This window comes from Hyperoodon ampullatus, assembly GCF_949752795.1.
Source record: "Hyperoodon ampullatus genome assembly, chromosome: 1".
NCBI lineage: Eukaryota > Metazoa > Chordata > Mammalia > Artiodactyla > Ziphiidae > Hyperoodon > Hyperoodon ampullatus.
The window spans coordinates 182,419,613-182,441,769 of NC_136914.1; the positions used below are offsets into that span (position 1 = coordinate 182,419,613).

General features: G+C 47.0%; 1 protein-coding gene across 3 annotated transcripts in view; it reads right to left on the reverse strand.

The window, feature by feature from the left end:
* VSTM4 (V-set and transmembrane domain containing 4) overlaps positions 1-22,157 on the reverse strand; it is a gene marked incomplete at both ends in the record, with an annotated part of 88,956 nt that overhangs the window by 52,501 nt on the left and 14,298 nt on the right. For all 3 annotated transcript variants that reach the window (XM_079702426.1, XM_079702425.1, XM_079702424.1), the window contains 2 exons: positions 5,367-5,474; positions 12,910-12,978. In XM_079702426.1, the coding sequence (XP_079558552.1) occupies positions 5,367-5,474; positions 12,910-12,978 (177 nt within the window). The remainder of the gene's footprint in view (positions 1-5,366; positions 5,475-12,909; positions 12,979-22,157) is intronic.

Here is a 22,157-nt window from a genome sequence, read left to right on the forward strand (position 1 = left end):
CCCCAACTTGCCTGCACCTTCTTCAGGACCCCAGGCCTTGCAAAGACTCTGATATAGGTCCTGTGGATATTCCTGCTCCATTCACAGAGCATTCTGAAGGCACGGTGAGCACAGTGGCACCCCCTGCACAGGTCCCGGTGCATGTGCACAGTGCTCTCCCAGCATCCTCCCGCCCCAGCACAGGCAGGCACCCTGCAGCCTGGAAAAGCACCATCTGCCTCTCTCTGGAGGGAGGGTCAGGACTGGGATGCCCTCTTCCTATCCCAGCCGTTTCCTCTGCGCAGCAGGGTGCTCCCGCCATGCCAAGCTCAAGAGCCAGCCCCTCCAGGAAGCAGTCCTGCCTTGACCACGTTTCCAGGCTGGCACGGTTACAGGTAAAGCCGTCTCCCTCAGTCACCAGGTGGAAAGCTGAGGGGGAGAACCAAGTTTTCTACCTCCTGTTGTCTTGGTACAAAGAGCATTTTAGGGCCACAGCCGTTCAGTGAAAGCACCAGTGCATAAAGCTCTCTATCTAGAGTCATGCTGTCCTGTATGGTAGTCGTGAGCTGGGGTGGCTATCAAGTACGGGAAATGTAACTGGTCCAGAATATGATGTGCTGGAACTGTGAAACCTTAGGGGCTCAGGATGTTTATTTGGGGCCTGAGAAGACCTGCTGGATTTCATCCTTCATATGGAAAAAGGAATGTAAAATATCTCTTTCAGAATCTTTATGACGATGCTTGTTGAAATGGTATTTCAGATATATTGGGTTTAATAAAATGGATTAAAATTAATGTCACCTGTTATTTTTTACTTTTTAAATGTGACTACTAAAAAAACAGATGTCCAACTACATGCACAGCCCACCTTGTATTTCTACTCAGGACAGTGCACAAGGGGGTTGTATTTGCCCTAGCCGTCGGGAGGGCTGAGCCACCGTCACCATGACTACAATGGAGGGATGCCACCTGGAGAGGTGGACCACACACAGAAGAAGGTGGCCCCTGGAGCTGCCCAGGCCCAGGACTGGCAGCCACGGCACCGGGAAAAGTGTCCCCAGAGCCCTGTGAGGTAAGAGTAACTTTTATCCCCATTTCCCAGTGAGGACACCTGGGGCTCAGGACATTTATTTGGGGCTTGAGAAGACCTGCTTTACAAGTAAAGGAGCTTGAATCCAGGCCCTAGGTCCAGCGCTCTATTCATGAAGCTACTGGGGAGGCTTCCGAGCACCCAATCGGGGAGACGGGCTCCCTTCTGATGGGGCAGCAGGCCCAGGAGAGCTCACTGAGCCTTCCCACAAGCTCTGATGACCAAGCCTGAGTCTCAGAAGTGTTTGGCGGGGAGAGTTCGTGCTGGGGTGTCCCAGTGTCCGAGCGTCTCTGATGCCAGGCTGGTGAGCCCTTCATCCTCCCCAAGGTCCCAGGGACACCTTGTCCACAGCCACCCCATTCCGTACCTGGCAGCCTCCTGCCTCCACTAAGTGGGGCTGTGAGTGGGAGGCAGCACCCCAGCTCCCTCTTTCTTGGACTTCTGGGAGAAAAGATCACAGGCCCTTCGATCCCATCACCACGGGGAAGCAAGCGGAGAGCCAGTTTGTGGCAGGCAGATGTAGGTGCCTAGCAAGCTGTGGGGAGCCTGGCTTTGGAGCCAGGGTTTTAGCACATCGAGTGCAAGCTAAACGCAGTCATGACAAATATGAGAGCCGAGACAAAGGGGCTAGACCCCTCTCCCTCTGGTTGCGTGTGCCTTCAAAGCTGTCCTTTTAAAAGCTCAGACATGGGAGGTTGAGGGATTGTTGGGGCCACACCAAAGCAGCAGGTATGGACTCATTCTGGAAGAAGCAAAGGCCTTTGAAACCAGTGTGCTTGAAAATCCACTAGAGTAACGCCACCAGGATTGGTGTATTCCAGGGTGACTCAGAGCTGCAGAGGCCCTGGGATGAAGTTCCAGGCACCCTGGCACTCACAAAGATTAGGGATGGAGACTCACAGCTCAGAGGAAAGTAGAAAGTAAGTCACACGTGGGGCAATTAACGCCAGCTCTATGAGCAATGAGCACCCTAGGAGGACAGGGTGAGGGCAGGGCAGCAGGAAGGTGAGAGAGAAGGGGACTGGCCCTCAGGTCCCCTGGCTTCCAGGATGGGGTGTGTGTATCTCAGGGGTCCAGCGGGAGATCACATCAGGGGCAGAGACAGCTACTCCGACATCCTCTTTTCAGACAGATCTTGCTGAGCAAGCGGGAGAGCAGGTGCCAGGCTGTCCTCTGCTTCCCACGTGTGTGTGAGGAGCCTGCAAACCTGGGTGCTCTGTGGCTCCCACGCAGGCAGGAGGATGCAGAAGGACCAACAAACACACTTGCACAGGAAACCCAGAAACTGTCTATATAACAAGGGGGTCTGGGCCTGATTTGATTGTTGTGCATCCAGGGAGCATAAGTTTATCTATGAGTTTCATTTCAAGATAGTAATGGGATCATTTCAAAATATTCACTGTAAAGAGAAGTGCTGAGTAGGCTAGAGTGAAGAAGAACTGGTTCTAAGGCCTTGCTACTCAAAGTGAGGCCTCCCATCATCAGGGTGGCACTGCCTGCACTTCTCATTAGAAATGCAGACGTCAGGCCTGCCCTTATGCTCTGAATCAGAATCTGCATTGGAGCACGTTCCCAGGTGAGCAGTCTGTTCCTGAAGGTTTGGGCAGTGCTGCTCTAAGCCTCCCAGGTCCAGGTGAGGGCTAACGCCAGGCCTAACATGCACAGTCCTGCCAGGGATACAGGATGCCAGCCTGCGGGCAGAGGTTGTACCAGATGGATGCCAAGCCCCCGAGGAGCTGCGGGAGCCGTGAACTGCTGCCTGGGGAGGACCTAAGCAACAACCGCATTGAAGGCTGAAGGAAAATTCCTTGGCAACGTCGGCCCCCAGATGGCTGAGGTTTTCTTGAACAGAAACACGGAGGCTGAGGATCGGGCTGGGCTTGGGCTCTGCCACTCCCTTGTTTCAGGACTTGATCAAGTTCCCCAGCTGTGTCCTCTGTCAAATGGGAGCAATATGGGCTGTCATTCGGGCTGGTGGTGAGGACCCATGAGAATGTGGAGGGGCCAGCAAGGTGTCTGACCCACAGCAGGTGCTCAGGCAAAGCTCTTGACAGATCATAGGGCTTCAGACTCTGTGCACAGGCACACATGAGGCCATCTGGAGCCCACTCCCAGGGGCACGAGGGCAGCTAAGATCTGGGTTCTCAGTGGCTCTGTGGGAAGCCTGGAGCTTATGTCCCAGTCTGCCTTGTTGGCTTTGGAGGAGAAGGGCTTCTCCTGAACTGCCTACGTTGCTTTGTTTCCCCGCTCCTCCCCACGGCCTAACAGGGCCTGCACTCCAGGCAGATTTCTCTATCATGCCCCTGAGCCCAGGCAGAGGTGCCTTTCGAGCAAAACAGGCTTGGAGACTGCCAATGTGGCATGAAAACTCCAACAGCTGGGAACAAAGCAGCTGGGAAACAAAGCCATTTGCCCACCATTTGTTGAGTAGCTGTCATGAGCCGAATTCCAAGGAGAATGGGTCAGATGCATGGTCCCTGTCTTACACACCATCCTCCTGGAGGGAGGCAAATACATTTGCACGTGTGCAACATGTGCCACGAGCTCATCAAAGCCATCAAGTCTTTGGAACAGGAGAAAAGCTCGGGCACCGTGGATGAGGTATGCGCAGGCATGGAGGGAGACTCTCAGAGTGCAGCACAGACACACAGAGCACGGTAGGCAGGGCACGGGCTGCGGAAGAAGGATCTGGCTAGAGCTCTGGCTCTGATTCCAGTGCTGCATGGCTCTGCGCACCCGTCCAGCTCCCCATCCCTTCTCCACCCTGCTCAGGCCCTGGAGGCTGACCTCTGTGCACGTCCTCTGGCTTCCGGTCTGGGTGGTAGGACCAAAGGAAAGCAGCCGAGGGACACCTGAAGGCAGGGGGCAGGGAGGGGCTGAGGAAGGTAGGCTCCTGGCTCCCTCCCTGCTGCAGCCTGGTTTGGCATTGCCTAAGTCCCTCTTCTAAGGCTCTTACTGGTGACAATTCTCCCACAGCTGCAGCTCTCAAAAGTTCCAGAAACCTCTTCTCCCCTTGTCCCCTAAGCTCTAGGGTGGAAACAGCATCCCCCGGGTGCTGGTCCCTGAATGCCTTTCTCTCCCTCCCTCCCAGATTCCTTTAGCCCTGACTGCACCTCTGGGGAGAGTCCCCTCTGGAAACTGTGCTCAGTTTCCCTGTTTAATTGTCCCCCTAAGCCATGACCACCAAATCTAATACTTCCCAGCTTTATGACCTTGGGCTAATAGTAATAATTACTATATATAATTATAACCATATGTCATCATAAATGCAGGACACTTACAAGGAGGTGGAATGGGTAAAGTGTTTTATTTGTGGGGTTTTTTTTCCAACTTAATCCTCACAACAATCCTGTGAGACTGGTATACTGGTATTTTCCCCATTATTTAGAGGGAGAAGGTGAGGCACAGCAGGTAAGTCATCAGCTGGTAGGTGAACAGTCGCCATTTGAACCAGAGTTATTCTAATTCCAGAGCCCAGCTCTTACCCAATCATCTCTGGGAGCTGCAGGGTCCCCATCTGTTTCAGAAATTCTGAAGTCGGGGTGCACAGGGAGGGTATTTCAGAGGAAACAGGAGCTGGTGGAAACATGACCTGGAGGTTTGGTGAAAGGCGGGGACTAGAGAGAGAAAGCAGGCAGCATTCATAGGGAGATAAGAGTCAGAGCCATGAGAACTATAATCACTAAGGGAGAAAGAGTAAAGCAAGAAGGGGCTAAGGACAGAACCCAGGGGACCCAGAACCCAGAAAGGAGACAGAAGGAAGGGAACACTCAGACTGGACAGGAAGAGAAGGGAAGGGGTGCCTTTCCAGTCCCATCTGCCTGCCAGGCACAGCGTCAGGTACTGTAATTAAATTATGAACACACAACAACATTCAATCTAAGGAAGGTGGTGTCCATCCCATGTCATTTAATAAATGAGGAAACCAAAGTTCAGAGTGGTTAAGGAACGTGTCTAAAAACTCAGTCTTAAGCGGCAGAGCCAGAATCAAACCCTGGGCCATCTGACTCCACAGCCTCTTCTGGGAGGAAGAGAGAGGTAAGGGCCCTCAGAAACCACCGAAGGAAGGGATTTGAGAAAAGGGGGTACTGAAATGATGTCAACAGTGGCCACAGTTGATTTTAGCAGAGTCTAAGGTAGACACATCTCCTCACTCACACTGCTTACCAGTCACAGGTAAATAATCCCTGACTCAGGATGCATCTTTCAACCAAAGTGATACTTTGCCCAACATCTTCTGCCTGTCTGTGGTTTGGTTGTGCCCCCACTCCAGACATGACTTTATCTGTTCTCTTACCTCTGGATTTCCTCTTGCTAAACACAGACTGCCAGATGATGGTCAGAGTGAAGAGCAGAACGCTGAGAATCCCCACACAGCACACGAGCACAGCATACACGTAGAGGTCTAAAAGGCAGGGACACGCAGGTGATTGTCGGGACAGGCCACACCACAGGAGGTGCTCCAAATAAAAAAACTTCACACATTATCAAAACTCAACTCAAAATGAACCACAAGCCTAAATGTAAAACAGAAACAAGAAAACTTCTGGAAAAAAACATAGAAGAAAAATCTTTGAGATCTAGGACTAAGCAGAGAATTTTTAGACTTGACACCAAAAGCACCATCCATATAAGGAAAACTTGATAAATTAGAAAAATTAGATTTCCTCAAAATTGAAAACTTTGCTCTATAAATACCCATATGAAGAATGAGATATCCCATATGTTGGGATAATACCTATCAGAACAGCTAAAATAAAAACTAGGACAATACCAAACACTGACAAAGATACAGATAAGACATGGCTGGTGAGAATGTAAAATGGTACGGCCACTCTGGAAAAACAGTTTGGCAGTTCCTTAAAAGATACACCTATGACTATCATGCAACTCACCAACTGCTCTCTGGGGCATTTGTCCAGAGAAATGAAAACTTAAGTTCACACAAAAACCTGTATGTGTATGTTTGTAGCAATTTTATTCCTAATAACCAAAAACTGGAAACGGCCCAGATGTCCTTCAGTGTGTGAATGGGTAAACAAACTGTGGTCCATCCACACCATGAAACACTTCTCAGCAACAGAAGGGGATGAATTATTGCACAAAGCGTTATATTGAGTGGAAAAAAAATCCCCCCAAATTACATACTGTATGATTTTATTTATACAACGTTTTTGGAATGACAAAATGATAGAAATGGAGAACAGATTAGTGGTTGCCAGGGGTTAAGGAGGGAACAGACGGGAGAAAAATGGGTCTTGCTATTAGGGACCCTTGTAGTGATGGGAATGTTCTGTATCTCGGCTATATCAATGTCAATATCCTGGTTGCAATGTTATACTACAGTTTTGCAAGATGATACCATTGGGAGAAATTGGATAAAAGGGTACCAACTGGTACAAGGAATCTCTCTGCATTACTTGTTAGAAATACATGTTAATCTACAATTATCTCAAAATAAGTTTGTTTTACGTTCCAATGATTCAATCATGTTCATGTATATCTTAGTTTAGGCTGCTATAACAAAATACCATAGACGGGGTGACTTAGACGACAAACATTTATATCTCACAGTCCTAGAGACTAGGAAGTTCAAGATCAAGGCACTGGCAGGTGCAGTGTCTGGTAAGGACTCTATTCCTGGTTTGGAGACGTCTTCTGTTGGTATCCTCACGTGGAGGAGAACAGAGAGCAAGCAAGCAAGCTCTCAAGGATCCCTTCTTATAAGGACCCTAATCCCATTCATGAGGTAATCCTGCTCATTACCTAATCACCTCCCAAAGGTCCTACCTCCTGATGCCATCACATTAGGGGTTAGGATTTCAACATATGAATTTTAGGGGACACGAACATTCAGACCATAACAATATACATCCATTTCTTAAACTCTAGTGATCAACTGTGTCACCAATCTGATTGATACGATGCCCAAACTGCTAAGAAAGCAAAAGGGAAGCTAGAATCATTATTTTAATCTTCTATGAAGCAAAAGGCTGCAGATATTTGAACTTAGTAAATGTTTGAACTTAGCAAAAATGTTTCTCTGCTGATAAATTTCTTTAGCCAACAGACATATTCAGCCTGCTCTTAGGTACAAGAAATATAATGATGAACATCCAAAGGTCTTCTCGTCAAGAAAGCAGAGGGCTGCATGGTACCTGAACCATAGAAATACGTGTCCAGAACCAGAAACATGCAGAAGAGGGACCCATCCCGGTTGGGGAGGTTGGAGGGGCTTCCCAGAGGACTAGACCTCTGTGGTGAGTTGTAGTTAAAATAACACAGACAATGCAAAAATACAGAGAGAGAATAAAAATAGAGAGAGAAAAAAAGTCATCAGCCATCCATCACTTTGAGTTAACTACTGCTGTACTTTATGATGTATATGTATAATTTTTAAATTAAGATCATACTGTTTTATATCTTTCTTTTTATTTAAATTTCATTTTCTCATTATGCTCTCTTCAAAAAGTGATTTTAATTTTGAAAACTACGATAAAAGTAATACATCATCCTGAGAGACTTAATATCTTATCATTGGCTACTCAAAGTGTTCCGACCTTCCCTATAATAAATGATTCTACGGTGAGTATTCACAACCTTAAACCTTAATGAGTCTCTCACACTGTGTTCTCAAGATTAAAGTTCCTAGAAGTGGAATTACTGAGTCAGCAAGAATGCACTCAGGACCTAGAGAAGCAGCTGATTAAGTGCTTAAGCTGAAAAAGCAAGCAGTAAGCCTACTGGGGTGGCTGGCTCCCACGGCGAGCCTGGAGAAGCAGGTAAGGCTATATGGTCAAGGAGAGGGAAGGAGGGGGAATGGGATGGAATCAGACATCTCGGATTCCCCTGGGAGGCCCGGGGATGTCCCTGCCCCTGGAGCGCCTCCCTTGGTCTCAGGTTCAGCCAGCATATTCACTTAAGCTAGTTCGAGTAGGTTTCTTAGAAGGCAACTTAGAAGCCTGGACTAAAAATAAACTAAGTAGAAAACACAATAGGACAAGGTTGCAGGTGAAGGGAGCACTTGCACTAATATTTAGGGAACAGAGCAGGTGGGTGGGAGCAAGAAAGGGTATCCTACAAAGAAAGCAGGAGCCAGGAGCCAGTCACAAGAGCCGAGGAGGACCCAGTGAGAGTTCTAGAAGCCAAGAGAGTAGAATGCTGTAAGAAAGATTCTCTAACAGCATCATGGCTACTGGAAAACCCCCATTGGGATTTCCCACTAGGAAGCTACTGGAAAAGTCCTGGAGGAAAGCCCGTTCAGTGTGATGGGAGGGACAAAGCCAGGTTACAGGGGTCGAGGAGCTCCATGGGGTATGAGGAGACTAGATAGAAATAGAGAAAACTCTCTCCTGTAACTGAGATCAAAACTGCCTTTCTAAATAGATGCCTGTGTCTCGGATGTGTGGGCCTTGCAAACTAATACGGTAGAGAACTCTGCAGGTGGTCAGTTAGGAGACAGGCTTGGGCCTCCATTTAAACAACATGAAATTCCAAGGGACAGAGCAAGGTCACAGACTGGGACTCAGGACAGGATACAGGACAGGACAGAACACGGAGAACATAAGGCCAGTCCTGGATTTACATACTGTTGAACAAACTATTCTGGGAACAGGACTGCAGAGCCATTTCTGGCACCAGAGGCTGGGAAACAATGTGGTCACAGTGCCAGGCAGACAGAACGGGGGCTGGTGGGCGCAGCATCTGCCTCAAAAGGATTCCAGAGATTCGGGCCCCGGGACCAAAAGGCAACAGCAATTTGGCTTCAGTCTTGGGATGGAGAGAAGAACTATCTTCCTAAAGTTTCTGCACTGCTGGAGCGAAGCGACCTAACCCACGAGCTCCCCTCTTCATCAGAACTCTCTCTTTGGTTTCGGGACTGCAGGAACCAAAGGGGGAACAAGGCCGCAGCGAGACTCTCCCACGAGTGTCCCCAGAAGCATGCTGCAGACATCTGTGGCCCACCCTCAGGCAGGAGGCAAGGGGCACCAGGAGGCCCACATGATGGTTTCAGATCACAGCCTCCTCAACGCGCACAGAGGGGGCTCGCCACAGGGAGCCACAGCTGCAGTCATAAAACATCTGGCCTGTCTGGAAGGTTCAGCTACGCTGCCAAGCACACAGGCCCTCCAGGCTGTGGACACCGGCCAGCAGGCACCAGCCGCCCGCATGTGGGTCCCCACAGGCCTAGGATGGATCATGCCTGCTCTATTGTATTCTTGAAGCCACAAGAACATTAAAAAGTGTCACCTTGTAGGAGGAGGAAAAACTCAAGAAGAACACCTGAGTTTCCCTGGATTGGGCAGCAGCCACTACCCCAAGGTTCTGACCTTTTCCTCTGTTCCAAGCATTCCTTTGCTGCACAAAGGCAATCTCCCTGTTGTATCTACTCAGAATGCTAAAACCACCTCCCCTTTCTCTGAAAACAAAGGTTAAACCCTGAGCCATTTGAGCGGGGGTCACAAACTCCCAACACTCCAGGGATACATTTTGCCAGCAGGCTAGAGCCAAGCTCTGCCCCGGTGACACAGGCAGCCACAGTGCAGCTCCAGATGTCGTTCTCAGGCTGGAATACTGGCCCAACGTTGCCCTATCTTCCGTCTTTTCCTTTACCTTTTATGTAAACACCTCTCTAATTATAAATGTGGGCCAGAGGTTTTCAAACTCAGACCCAGCCAAACAATTCTTGTCCAGAGGCTGAATCCAAACCTTCAGGTTCAAATTGAACAAAACATCTGCACTTAACCAAATCTGGGCTTAGCTTTTAAAATACCACAGAACACTGAACACTCAAAATAATTCTAAAAATCTTGTTATATTCTCCAAATTCACTTGCAGTTTCGTCTTCTGCCATTGGACTTCCAAAGACATTGCTTCGTTGGACTCAATTGCAAGCCGCCATGCAGAAAGTTATCTCCCTGCTGCCCCCAGCCTGGAGCCTCCCTGAAGCAGATGGTGGGGCCAGCAGGCTGGAGCGATGTGCACGTGGCAGGGAGGCCAAGACGGGGTGCACAATGTCTGCATGCCAGCTCCCACCCTCCCAGAAAGCCAGGCCATGCCAGGCAGAGCGGTCCCCGTGAAAGGCAGCCTGCACACCTCTTGCCCGGCAACCCTGAGGCCGGCTGGAGTATTCAGAGCTGCTTTGAAACCCAGTGACCCCAGCATTCCTCAGCACAGGGAAGGAACCCAACTCCCCCCGGACCACTAAATCCAGAAGGTCAATGTCCATCCTCTACATTTCCAGGGCAACGACAAATACCTAGATCACAGTTATGTTGAGAAAACCTCGTAATTCTACTAATTTTTTTATCCAGCCGGTGATAACATCTTGCTCAGGGAGAAATACCTGAGCAATAGCCTTGAGGGATTTTAACTCATTCCAGCGTCTCACCAAGAGAACTGACAATGCTTTTTTATTGTGCTGCAGGCACACAGCCAGGCCGAGCTAAGCCCCAGGAGGATGGATATCCGTCCTCAAGCCCTGCCGCAGCTCTCCCATCCAGGAACAAAAGGGCAAAGGCCTGGGATCAGGCGCTGGGGAATTTCAACTGTATCCCTGACCTCGCCAACGCTGTGGCTGGGTTAAAAAAGCAAAACCCATAGATGCTGCTGCCGCTGCTGCTGCTGAAATCACAGAGAAAAAGCACTTTGGACACAGCTGCTCTGAGGCAGGATACACAGTGAGAATTCCAATTCAGCCTTCCTGAAGGGACCCAATTCTCTGTGTTGAGAAGACAGTGCATGTTGGCCTACAGATTTTGTGTCGAGTTAGATCGAGAATAACCCTGATATTCTGTAGCTACACATCAATTTAAAAATATCATTAATTATACAAAGTGTTTTAGAGATGCTGATTGTGCCACAAGGTGTGTGTGGACTTTTAAATGTTACAATCCTGCCAAATATATAAAGTCTTGGGTTTTGTACCACAGCATTTTCAAACAGTTCTTGGATCACTTGCACCAGAAACACCTCAAGCCCTGATGAAGTGCAAATTCTTTTATCTCTTCCTAAATATAATAATCAGATTCTTGGCAGGGGATGGGGCAGGGTAGGGGGGCAGCCCAGAGTCTGGGTTACTAACAACCCCCCCATGATATCCTTATGCATCTGATGATAAACAGGGCTCCTGCTGTCACATCTGCCAGTGGCCTACCTTAGGGAGCCCCCAGGACATCTCCAGACTCCCACCTCTTCCCAGTGCCTGGGTCATAGGACAGCCTCAGAAATATGGATACATCAATTGCTTTTTCTACTGCTTCACTTTATGAGGAGGAAAGTCACACATCTCTTTGTTAACAAATAGGCATTCACTGAATGAGAGACTAAGGGAGGGAATTGGGGATTATTTTACTTGGAGATCATCAAGTAAAGAAAAAGCCATCTACAAAACGTGCAGAAGAAAAGGCAGGGAATACAAAGAATCACTGTTAAAGTGCAACCCGAGAAATGCAATATTTATGACTTCACAACGAAACAATCCTAATGGCCTACCTAAGCGACACCTTATGGTTTGCAAACCATGTTCATAATTATGGTTACATTTTTCTGAGAGAAAGTTCCTCAATCCACTGCTTTTAACTAGCTACTGGAAGACATAGGTTTGAATCCAAGTGCTCTCCCCCAAGGGCAAGTTCCTACACTTATTGAATTAACAAAAGGTGATGGTGAAGGCCCAAGGCACACGTCTCCTTAGATCCTCTTGGCTAGGTCCATATATCATCAAAAAATGCAATGCCTTCACAAGATGTAATCCTTCACAGTTTCTTGATCACATCTTAACATTAATCTGTTTTTGTTTTGTTTTTTACTGATCAAAGGTTCTCCCTGAGAACTCACAAAATACATTCTTTCATTGCTTATGGTCATAATCCTCAACTACTTTACAATAACAATTTCTGTGAGTTTTCTATACACTAAGGCCATATACTTTCTCAGCCTCGGCACTCTTGACTTTTGGGGGCAGATAATTCTTTGTTGTCAGGGCTGACCTGTGCATTGGAGGATGTGTAGCAGCTTCCTTGGCTTCTACCCAATAGATGCCAGGAGCACCAAAATGCTAGTCGTGGCAACCAAAAATGTATCCAGACATTGGCAAATGTTCCCTAGAGGGATAAAATCACCTCCTGTTGAGAATCACTGCTCTAAGGCTCCAGTCTGAGTGTACTTCAGAATCACTCATAGGTCTTGTTAAAACCCAGATTGCTGAGTACCACCCCCTGAGATTCTGATTCCATAAGCAAGGGTGGCACTCAACACAGTGCATCTGTAACAGCCTTCCAAGTGGTGCTGATGCTGATGTGATGCTGATGCTGGTGGTCTGGAACCAGTTTTGGAAAACACCTCCCTAAGGTCATGGCTGCATGCTGGCAACCCATGAAGAGCTTTTAACAAGTTACAACTTAATCAGAATCTCTAGAGATGTGGTGCAGGCATTAGCATTTTTAAAGCTCCCCAGTGATGCTAACATGGGTTGAATATCAATTGCTTAAGGTTTACAGATGTTTCCAGAATCCCAGACTCCTTAAGAAACCTGAGATAAAATTAGTCACAGTAGATGTAATTTGCATTTTTATATTACTTGAAGATCCCTCCCTCATATCACCTCGGCGTAGAAATTCTGGCACAAAACAAACAACCCCAAAGTATGCAGACTGGAGCTTTCATGTCTGCTTTTTCAAAATCTGTGGGCTGATACCACCAGGGATTTCCAACCTACTCTTGAGTAAGTTTAGGGCAAGAAAACCATTTGATATTAGGGCAAAACTAAGAAGTCTATTCCTTTCCTATTATCTAAAAGTGAGGCTGCATCTTATAATAAAGAAATAAGCAATCATTACCTTCAAAAAATGCCCAGGTCTCTTTCTTTTTCTCAAACGATGAATCTTCAGATGCTTTGAGGGAAATCACTGTAAGACAAAAAAGAAATGGCATAGCATGAAGTGGAGTAGCTTACGGACCTGGCCCACCTCAGTCCAAAATAATATCATATGGTATATATGGCACTTACATTTATAAAGTAATTTTCATATTTGCAAAAACCACATTTAATTGTCACAACCCACAAGCCAGGGGAAAGTGCAATGACTTACATATAACAAGTAAGAGACCAGAGAGGGGAATTAAGTTGCTGGTACTCAGTCCAGTAGAAGCCTCACTCACCCCCATATACTTGCAAAATAAAGAGTTCCCCAGTGGGAATTCCAAGAACCAAAACATTATTTATTTTACCATTTTAGTGGACATCTTTCCAAAATGTAGTGTACTTGCCTGGGTATCCCTAGATAGAGAAGCCTGAGGTCATCTGATGACTCAGGGTCAGTGCTCTGAGCACATTCCCCATGTAAGACAGTCACACAGCTGCAAGCATCTGATTTTGAGATTATTTTGTCTGCTTTCAGTCAGTGGTTGAGCACTGAATTCACTGTGCCTGCTTTCAATTGTCAGGGAAACAGAATTGAGTTACACTGTGTTAAACCTTGAACATCATACTAAAGAGTCTGGAAACATGGGAAGGTTCCACATAGAGGGGTGACATAATCATAGGCAAAAATCAAAAAAATTAACCTGACAGAAAAATGTAAAATGTCAGGGAATGAGAGTATTGCCCAATAGAACTTTCTGAGATGATGGAAATGTTCTGTGTCTGCAAGGCACATACAGCTGCCACTGGCCACATGTTTTTATTGAGCATGTGAAATGTGGCTTGTCCACATGGGACTAAGAAACTGAATTTGTAACTGTATTTCATTTTAATTAATTTAAATTTAAATAGCTACATTTGGTCAGTGGCTACCACACTGAAGAGCTCTAGAGAAGAGAATCTCTAAGACCCAAATAACAAGACAAAGGTGGCTAGAATAAAAGTTGAATCAATATGAGAGGTAAGGAATATGGCAAAGATGGTCTGGAACTTTATCTACTGCCCCTCCCACAAACTTTTATATTATTATTGTCATGGATTCCAATTCTGAATTTTCCATCTTTATTTTTCTCCAGGTCTTGCACTGGGTACTTCCATTGATCTACCACACAGATCACTAATCTTCTCTTCACCTGTCTCTAACCTGCTGTTAAAGCCATTCTTAAATTTAAGATTTCATTTATGGATTTTTTTTCAGTTACAGATCATCCACTTAATTCTTTTTATATATCCTAGCTCTCTGATGAATTTATCCAGCATGTTATCTAATTTTTCAACTGTATTTATCACATTATTTTAATGTACATGACTGATATCTTTCACATCTGCATTGCCCATAGGCTTATTTTTATTACCCATTTTTGATTTTGATCTTGTCCCTTGATGTGCCTGATAATTTTTTAATTGAATGCCAGATGTCATATATGGAAAATCCTGTAGATTCGAGATACAATTTTATTTTCCTCGTAGGAAATTAGTGTAGGGGGATGATCACCTAATCCAATGAGGATATGAACTGTTTAGAAGCTGGGTTTCAGTTTCTATAGGATATGGTTTCTCTCTGGTTTGCCCTTACTTCAGGGATCCCCAGTAGAAAGCCTCAAGTATTTATTATAGCGCTTCCAATTTTCATCTCACTGATAGAACTCTGCTCTATCAGAGGCTCTGCTTGCCTCCTAAACAACCTGACTGTCACTTTCTGTATAACTTTTCTCAACAAGCACTGCGTAAGAACAGCTGAATTTCTTAAAGAGTTAAGCGACTCTGACAATTGGTCTCATTCACTGCTCTTCTCTGCACTCTATCTATATAGTCCTTCAGAGAACAATTAAGATAGCTGAAATACATATGCACATAGACAATTGTGTAATTATGTAATACAAATATACTTATGAAATATAAATATATAATTAGGAAAGCTGAAATAAAGATTTTTTTTCAGTATTTCTAATTGTTCTCAGAAGGAGGGCTCTGTTCTGTGGGAAAGAACCCCTCTCCCAGTAGAACCTAAATTCCTCAAAACCAGAAGCTGGTCTTCTACCTCAGTATCACCATCTTGGGACACACTGCCTGGCAGCTGGTAGGTGCCCAGTAAATAAATGAATGACCTATTTCTTTCTGACAGCCCCTCAAAGGAAGAAATCTGGACATCCAGGAATGAACTCTTAGCAGACATCTGGTCTTGCGTGTGATATTAGACATGTCAGACAAGTCGTCCATCACCTTTCCTGCTTAATTTGCCCCACTCACAGCTCCTGTAATCTGCTCACTGCCAGAGCAACCAATCAGATTCCCCCTTCAAGAATTTAAACTAAGAAACAGAGTACATATGGTGGCTGTAGGCCCTGGGGTTGAAAAAGCCTGTGGACTCTGGGGTGGGCAGCCGTGTTTGGAAAACAGTAAAGCACATGGAGCAGAGGGCAGAACCTGCAGGAGGAAGGTGGAGGTGGGAGGACTTGACCTTGATGGCACTCTGGGTACCAAGAGGGCTGACGTGTTATTTGCTGACCTTGCATTGCATGAGCTGCATATCCTTCAACCATCCCCACCTCTCTTCTGAATTTGCTTGAATGGGTTTTCATCTTCAACCAATTAAGCCTAGGCTGCGATAACCGCAGAGTCCTAATGAAGAGAATACCGAAATGAGAAAGAAGTGGACCTCTGAGGACCGTAGTTTTCAGGAGATCAGGGATGCCCATCATGGTCCAGAGCCTTACTACTCCAAGTGTGGTCCATGGACCAGCAGCATCAGTGTCACCTGGGAGCTTGTCAGAAGTGCAGGATTGCAGGAGACCCAACCCAGATCTATTGGATCAGAATCTGCTTTTAAACCCAGATTCCCTGGATGAATCATATGCACTTTAAAGTGTGAGATGCACTGATGTACACCGGGTTGAGTTGCTGTTTGCTGGTTATGTAACCTTGGGCAAGTCACTTAACTTCCCACTGCCTGAGTTTCCCCATTTGTTATGCAGAGATGATAATAAGCTCAGGGTGAGTGTGAGAACCAGATGGGTTAATATATGTGAAATACTCAGAACAGTGCCTGAGACCTAGTGAGCCATTTTTATCCACAAGGACCTTAGCTCCGTAAGACAGGGATTTGGTCTATTTTCTTCACTGCTCTAATTCCCACACCTAAATTCTAGCATGGTCCTCTGCTATCAGTCCTTTGCCTCAGAATGTGAATCTTCAGTTGTCCAAATGGTCCATAAGAAAGAGTTCCCTGACCTTGTGGCTAAACGTCTGCAACTCAGTCGGGCTGCTACCATTCCAGCAAAGGCCACTGTCTTTGGACCACTTTTGATTCATCTTTCATTTTTTAATTTCAGAAGCTGTGGGCCCTTGATTTAGTCCAATTACAATTCCCTTCGCCTTATGTGGGATAGAAGGTAACAAGGTCTCCCCAGTGGAGTTATGGAGATGGGTGTTGAAAGAGCCAACAAGCTGGGATTCAAAGCTAAGGGGGCTCTAAGCAAGGAATTCATGGAGGTTCCTCATTTCTCTCCCGTGCAGCTGTTTTATGGGAAAGTGCAGCAACTTTGTTTGGCATATGATGATCAGCAACACCAGCCATAATCTTATCTGTTCCTACAAGAAAGAAAAATTTTTTACATGAACTCTGCCAGAGCTTTTGAAATTTTCCCAAGGTTCCATGTAGCTATCTTGTTTCGCCGCTAATCCTGTGCTGTCTCAAAATGAATGCGATCCATTGTCAAGCCACACGTCTGCGTCCACAGACCATGCTCAAGGTGGCCTCTGTCTTGCCGCATGCTCTGAGCCCAGCCTCTCAGCCAAGAGCTAATGTGGGGGTGGGCAGTGGGCACCCCCTTGGGAAGGTTCATTACTCCAGCTGCTGGGAATAATGCCAGCCCTGCTTCCCGGGGAGCCTTGCCTCTTCCATCCTTCCTGCATCCAGAGGTCCCGTGAGGGAGGGCGGTACCAGGACCACCTCCTCCCACAAGGTGTGGGGCCTGGGAAGAGGGTAGTGCAACTGATCAGAGAAGCAGAAGGAACCCCAGTTTGGCCTCAGCACCAAACCACTCTTCTCAATACAGCTTTATCAGAAAGTGGGCCTTTTGATTTCTGACTCCTGTGCACATTCATGAATCAGTCTGGGCCACAGTATAAAAGGAGAGTGAAGAGCGCTCAAAAGCTAAGTCATCAACTGACCTATTGACTGCTTGGTAATCTCCTGGGGACCCCGGCACCCAGTGCACAGAGCCTGGCTGACCTTCTTGTGAGGTGGTGGCCCGGATAACTGAGCAGCAGGCTGTCCTGGGTCCCACCCCAAGAGAGTAGAATCCGATGAAATCTAAGAAGGGGTGGGGTGTGAGAGTCACCACGTCTCGGGCCTCTGGGAAGAACCGGTTGAAAGTGCTGCAGGATCAAACAGTCTGGAAGAACACAGCCCAGAGGCACCGAGACAAAACGATCTTATCAGCCTCATGTCTGGAGGAAGCAGGTTGAAAAGAAAGAATCTTAGTCAAGTCCCCTTTGCTGGGACCTGCGGGGAAACCATCACTCAGAGAGGTGTGAAAACTGAGACCCTTGATTTCTGACTTGGACAGACCGTCCCACAGACTCCCCTGGGGAGGGCATGTTTCACAGGTTGTGGCAGACCATGTCCCCTGAGTTCACGCCAAGACCCTGTGACAATGCCCTCCGGCTAAGAGACCTCCTGTTTCCTTCCTGGTCTCCTGTTCACCGATGATAGAGAGCATTTACCTGAGCCTGCATTGAAGGACTGACCCCCGTCATCCAGTGAACAGATGGCTCATGATTTTTAGAGGCCCTGGGAAGGCTCCCCTTCTCCCAGTATTCTTTCCTGCCTGCTCACCTATGCCTCCAGTTCCTTTAACAAAGAATCCTATCATTGAAGGAGCTTAAATTGCAACCATGGGTTACACCCAAAGTAGGGTGCACCTTTCTGACACAGAACACCTTCCGGAAGGCAGAGGTTGATGGAGAGGAGTGTAGGGAGGGCCCTGGAACAGACAGAGGAGTGAGGAAGCCACAGGGAGCAGTGGCACGGATGCAGAAAAGACTGGCCCTGAGTTTGAGAGACACACCTTCACCTTCCTATTTCTACTACCGGTTAGGCTATGCTGAAGCATTCTCCAGGATTCTATAACTCCTGATGGTAGAGGGTGTTGCCTTCACCAAGCACCTGAAGACCAAGATTTCTAAAACTTTAGTGTGTGGGAGAATTAATTAGGCCTCTTGTTAAAATGGGGATCCCCAGGCATGACCCCTGAGCTTCTAGTTCAAGGAGTTTGGTGAGGGCCTGGGAACCTGCATGATTAGGGAGCACACGGTCATGGAAATTCTGAGGCTTGAGGTCCCAGGACCCCACGTGGAGAAGCCCTGTCTCACATACCCCTACTACTGACAGCAGTGGGCACCAAGTCCCAAGAGACGTGGGAGAGGGGATTCAGGGCATGAGGAGCCAGATCCTGGGCCTCAGTATCCCATCCAGTCCAGGCTGGGGTCCAGAACTCAGAACTCAACCAATGCTCTTCAATTTAATCCAGGGAAAACGAGAGTAACAGCAAAACCTAAGGAATAAGTCTATCACATAAGTGTTGTTTACAAAGGACTCCCAAAAGGACTCCCCTTAATAACATGTCTCAGAGCAGAGGAATACAAGGTGAAGAACACAGCTTTCAAGAAAGTTATTTTCAAAAGAGCAGACTGTCTATAAGGGCTGATGCGTCTCCCCAAGTGGCCGACTCAAACTTGGGAACTAGACAGAATTTGAGTCAGAGAGACCTTCCTCCAACGCTTATCTAGTATTTCACACCCTCTGTCCCTGCTGAACACATTGCCTTAGAACGCATCACTATGCTTTACTCATTTCTCCTGTTCATTGTCCGCCTCCCCCAGCAGAAGGGAAGTTCCATGCGGGCTGGAATTGCATCTGTTTTCACTTCCTAGGATCCTTCTTGGCCCATAACAAGTCATAGTTAATTTGAGCGCACAAATGAATGGAATGAATATGATGCTGTATTGGTGGATCAAGGTCTCCCAAAGAAAGCTTGGTGCTGGGACAAACTTATATTGTGGAAGGCTGGGAAGAAAGCCCAGGGCAGGGGACCCTGGCCTACCCAGCACCTTCTTTCCCATGGAAGACCTGTCTCAGAAGCAGGGGGAACACACTAGCTCACCAGGCCTTCAGGGCTGACTTCTCTGCAGTGCTCTAACTTTGGAGCTGCATGCTTTGGGTCTGTCATGATTTACTTTACAGCCTCTGAGCTCTTAGTTTCTAACAGAATGGAAGCAGGAAGCCCAGAAACTTTAAGCACAAGATGATTAAGCTCTTTTGAGTTGAAAGGAGAGGGGCAGAAGTTTAAGGCCCTGGACCTTGCTAATTTGCACCCAGGGGGTGTAGAAAGCTGGAGAGCGGACACACCCTACCTCAGTTTCCTCAGGCAGCATTCTGCACAGATCAATGGGAAAGGGAAATCTCCAAGGACCAGAAGAGGCTGGGGATATGAAATATGCACAAGAAAAGACCCTTACATAAACTAAAGAGGCGTCAACACTTTTGCTCCAAATTCAAAAAGTAATATAGTCAGTTCACTGGCCCTTCTTATCCAATGATCAGATGGTTTCCCAAGGAAACAACTAAATGTGGCTGTGTCCCCACTATTTATAACTGGGTCAGTGTTCTCAAGAACGGCAACTACAACCCAGAGAGACACAGAGAACCTCTCTGCTTCTGCTTTCAGTGTTTGCCTATCGCTGCCTTTCCCCCTTGCCCCTCCAAGACTCGGGCCAAAGGCAGTCTCTCTTGGGGCCTGGACAAAGCCATATATGTGACTAGGACCTCTGAGTGACCTGCACTGATGGAGCAGCTGATGAGAAACAGAAAAGCTCCAGCTGTGTCTATTTTAAACCACTCTTTCCTTTGCATTCACTCTAAGACAAATTCTAGAAAACAAAGCAAAAAAGCAAACGAAAAACCATGTTAAACAGACTTCCCATTGTGACAAGGCGGTTAGATAAGAACTTCACATTCTGAGACGGAATCAGCTGCAGAATACAAAGGCCATGTGTATGTCCCCACACAGCGGTTAGGAAATACTAAACCTTAGGGCTTGGTAACGGGCCCTCTCCAGACACAAGCCCAGGGTAGATCTATATATTACTCTCTTGCTACCACCTTCCACTCCTTGTTGCCATTCATTAAAATGGCATTATACCAAAGAGTTTGGATCACTCATTCAGTCCTTCATCTAAAAATTTCGTTATGGAGCCCTTCTGTGTACCAGGCACTGTGTCAGGCATGTGGGTGCATTTAAGAAGAATCTGGCAGGGTCCCTGGAGTCCAGGTCCCCGGGCAGGGCCACCACGCCAACCTTTCCTCTTATCACTGCCCACCTCAGCCCTTACCAATCACAAACATGCGTCCAACTCCATTAAGTTATTTGCAAATCCCTCTTCTCCTTCCTCCATGCCTTTGCTCCAGCTGTTTCATCTCCTGACATGGCATGGCCCATAGTTGTCACATCCCTCCTCACCCTGTGGTCCCAGCAGAATGCCACATCCTCCAGGTGGCCTTCTCCTATTCCCCAAAGAATGTAACCTTGTCTTCCGCTGACTCCCCTGTACCCGCTTCACCCTCTTGTATGGCCTTTTCATACTCTCTTTCTATTAGCTTTGTCGATAATGTCTACCAAGCCTATACCCATTTTGACATATGTCTCCTCCTCCAGATTGTGAGGCTGGGGACCCCAGAGGGAGGGGATCAAACCTCCCCACGCATAACTGTCTTTGGGCAAAGCACAGGGACCACAGGCTCATAAACTGGGGCTTCATACATGGTGCTGAGCTTAAATTCCAATCTCTTAAACTCTTCCAAGAACATGGCAGTCGCAAGGAGCGTAGATATAATGAAGAAGTGTTTGAAGTGGTGTTTAAATTACACTCCAGTTGTGAATTTGTTCCTTTTGAGTATAGGACCTGTTGACACTTTAAACATCATGATGTGAGCTTGCTTAATTAAGCAGTAGCACTAAATGTTTCATTAATCTCATTCCTAATTATCTGTTCCACGTTTCTGGAGAAAAAGGAATTCTTTAATTTCTGCCACTGAAACTTGAAATATCGGTTCCCTGTCGTGGTACTTTCAGATCCAATTATTAAATTCCCTCTAATATTCTGGGGTTAAATAGATAAGAAATTATATTATAATTTTATCTTTGCCCCCAAATACTTTTTAGGGTAAACAGAGTTTTCTATTTGCTTTGTCCACTCCTAACATTTAAAGCTCACTTATATAATCTGAAGTCAAATAACAATTTGGCTTGTTAAAATATGTTGTTTGGGGTTAGACTGAAATACTGTTTAAATTGCAGGAGACAGCCCTTGCAAATTGCTTCTATTATTAGCATTTTCACCGGTGATGAAAACATCTCCATCTGAAAAGATGGATATTCGGTTCTGCTCAGAATATCAGACTGCTTCTGAGTCAGTGGGTGGCAGAACTGGGCTGAAAAGCCATTGAGGACAATTTTGTACGAGGCCTGGGGAATGGGGAATCCAAACAGTTGTACCCCTAAGACCAGAAGCTTAAAATGAATGACAATGTCACTCTTGAGAACCCCGGGGGGCTCACACGCCCTGGTGCTAAGGGCCCATGTGGTGCCCTCAAGCAAAGCATCAAACTGGCCATGTCAGAGCTCAACAACTGTTAGGGACTTGTGGCACCCAGGACCGTGCTGCAGCCTGCCCTTGACCGGGAGCCCCAGGGACTCTCAGGCTTCATCCCGGAAATCCTCCTGAAGAAAATCCAGGCTTAGGAACTGATCCAACCTCCCATTCCCACACCCACACCAGGGCCGTCCTTACACTTAGAACTCTCCAGGGTCTGCGTGTCCTGGGAGGGACCAGGCCACATCAGTGCCTGAGGAGGACAGGGATGGGGGGTCACAGGGACATCAAGCAGGATGGAGAAGGCACAAAGGTAGGGAGACCCTCAAAGCTTGGGGAGCAGAGACAGCAAAGGGAGGTCAAGGGATTACTAAAGAAAGCGGGCATAAAACACAACGGGCAAGTGCCTGGACGCGGGGACGTGGGGCAGACAGGGTGAAGGGCGTGTGGAGAGGCAACAAGACCTGCTGTACCAGCTTAGGGAAAATGGCGGGCTTAATTTAAACTGCA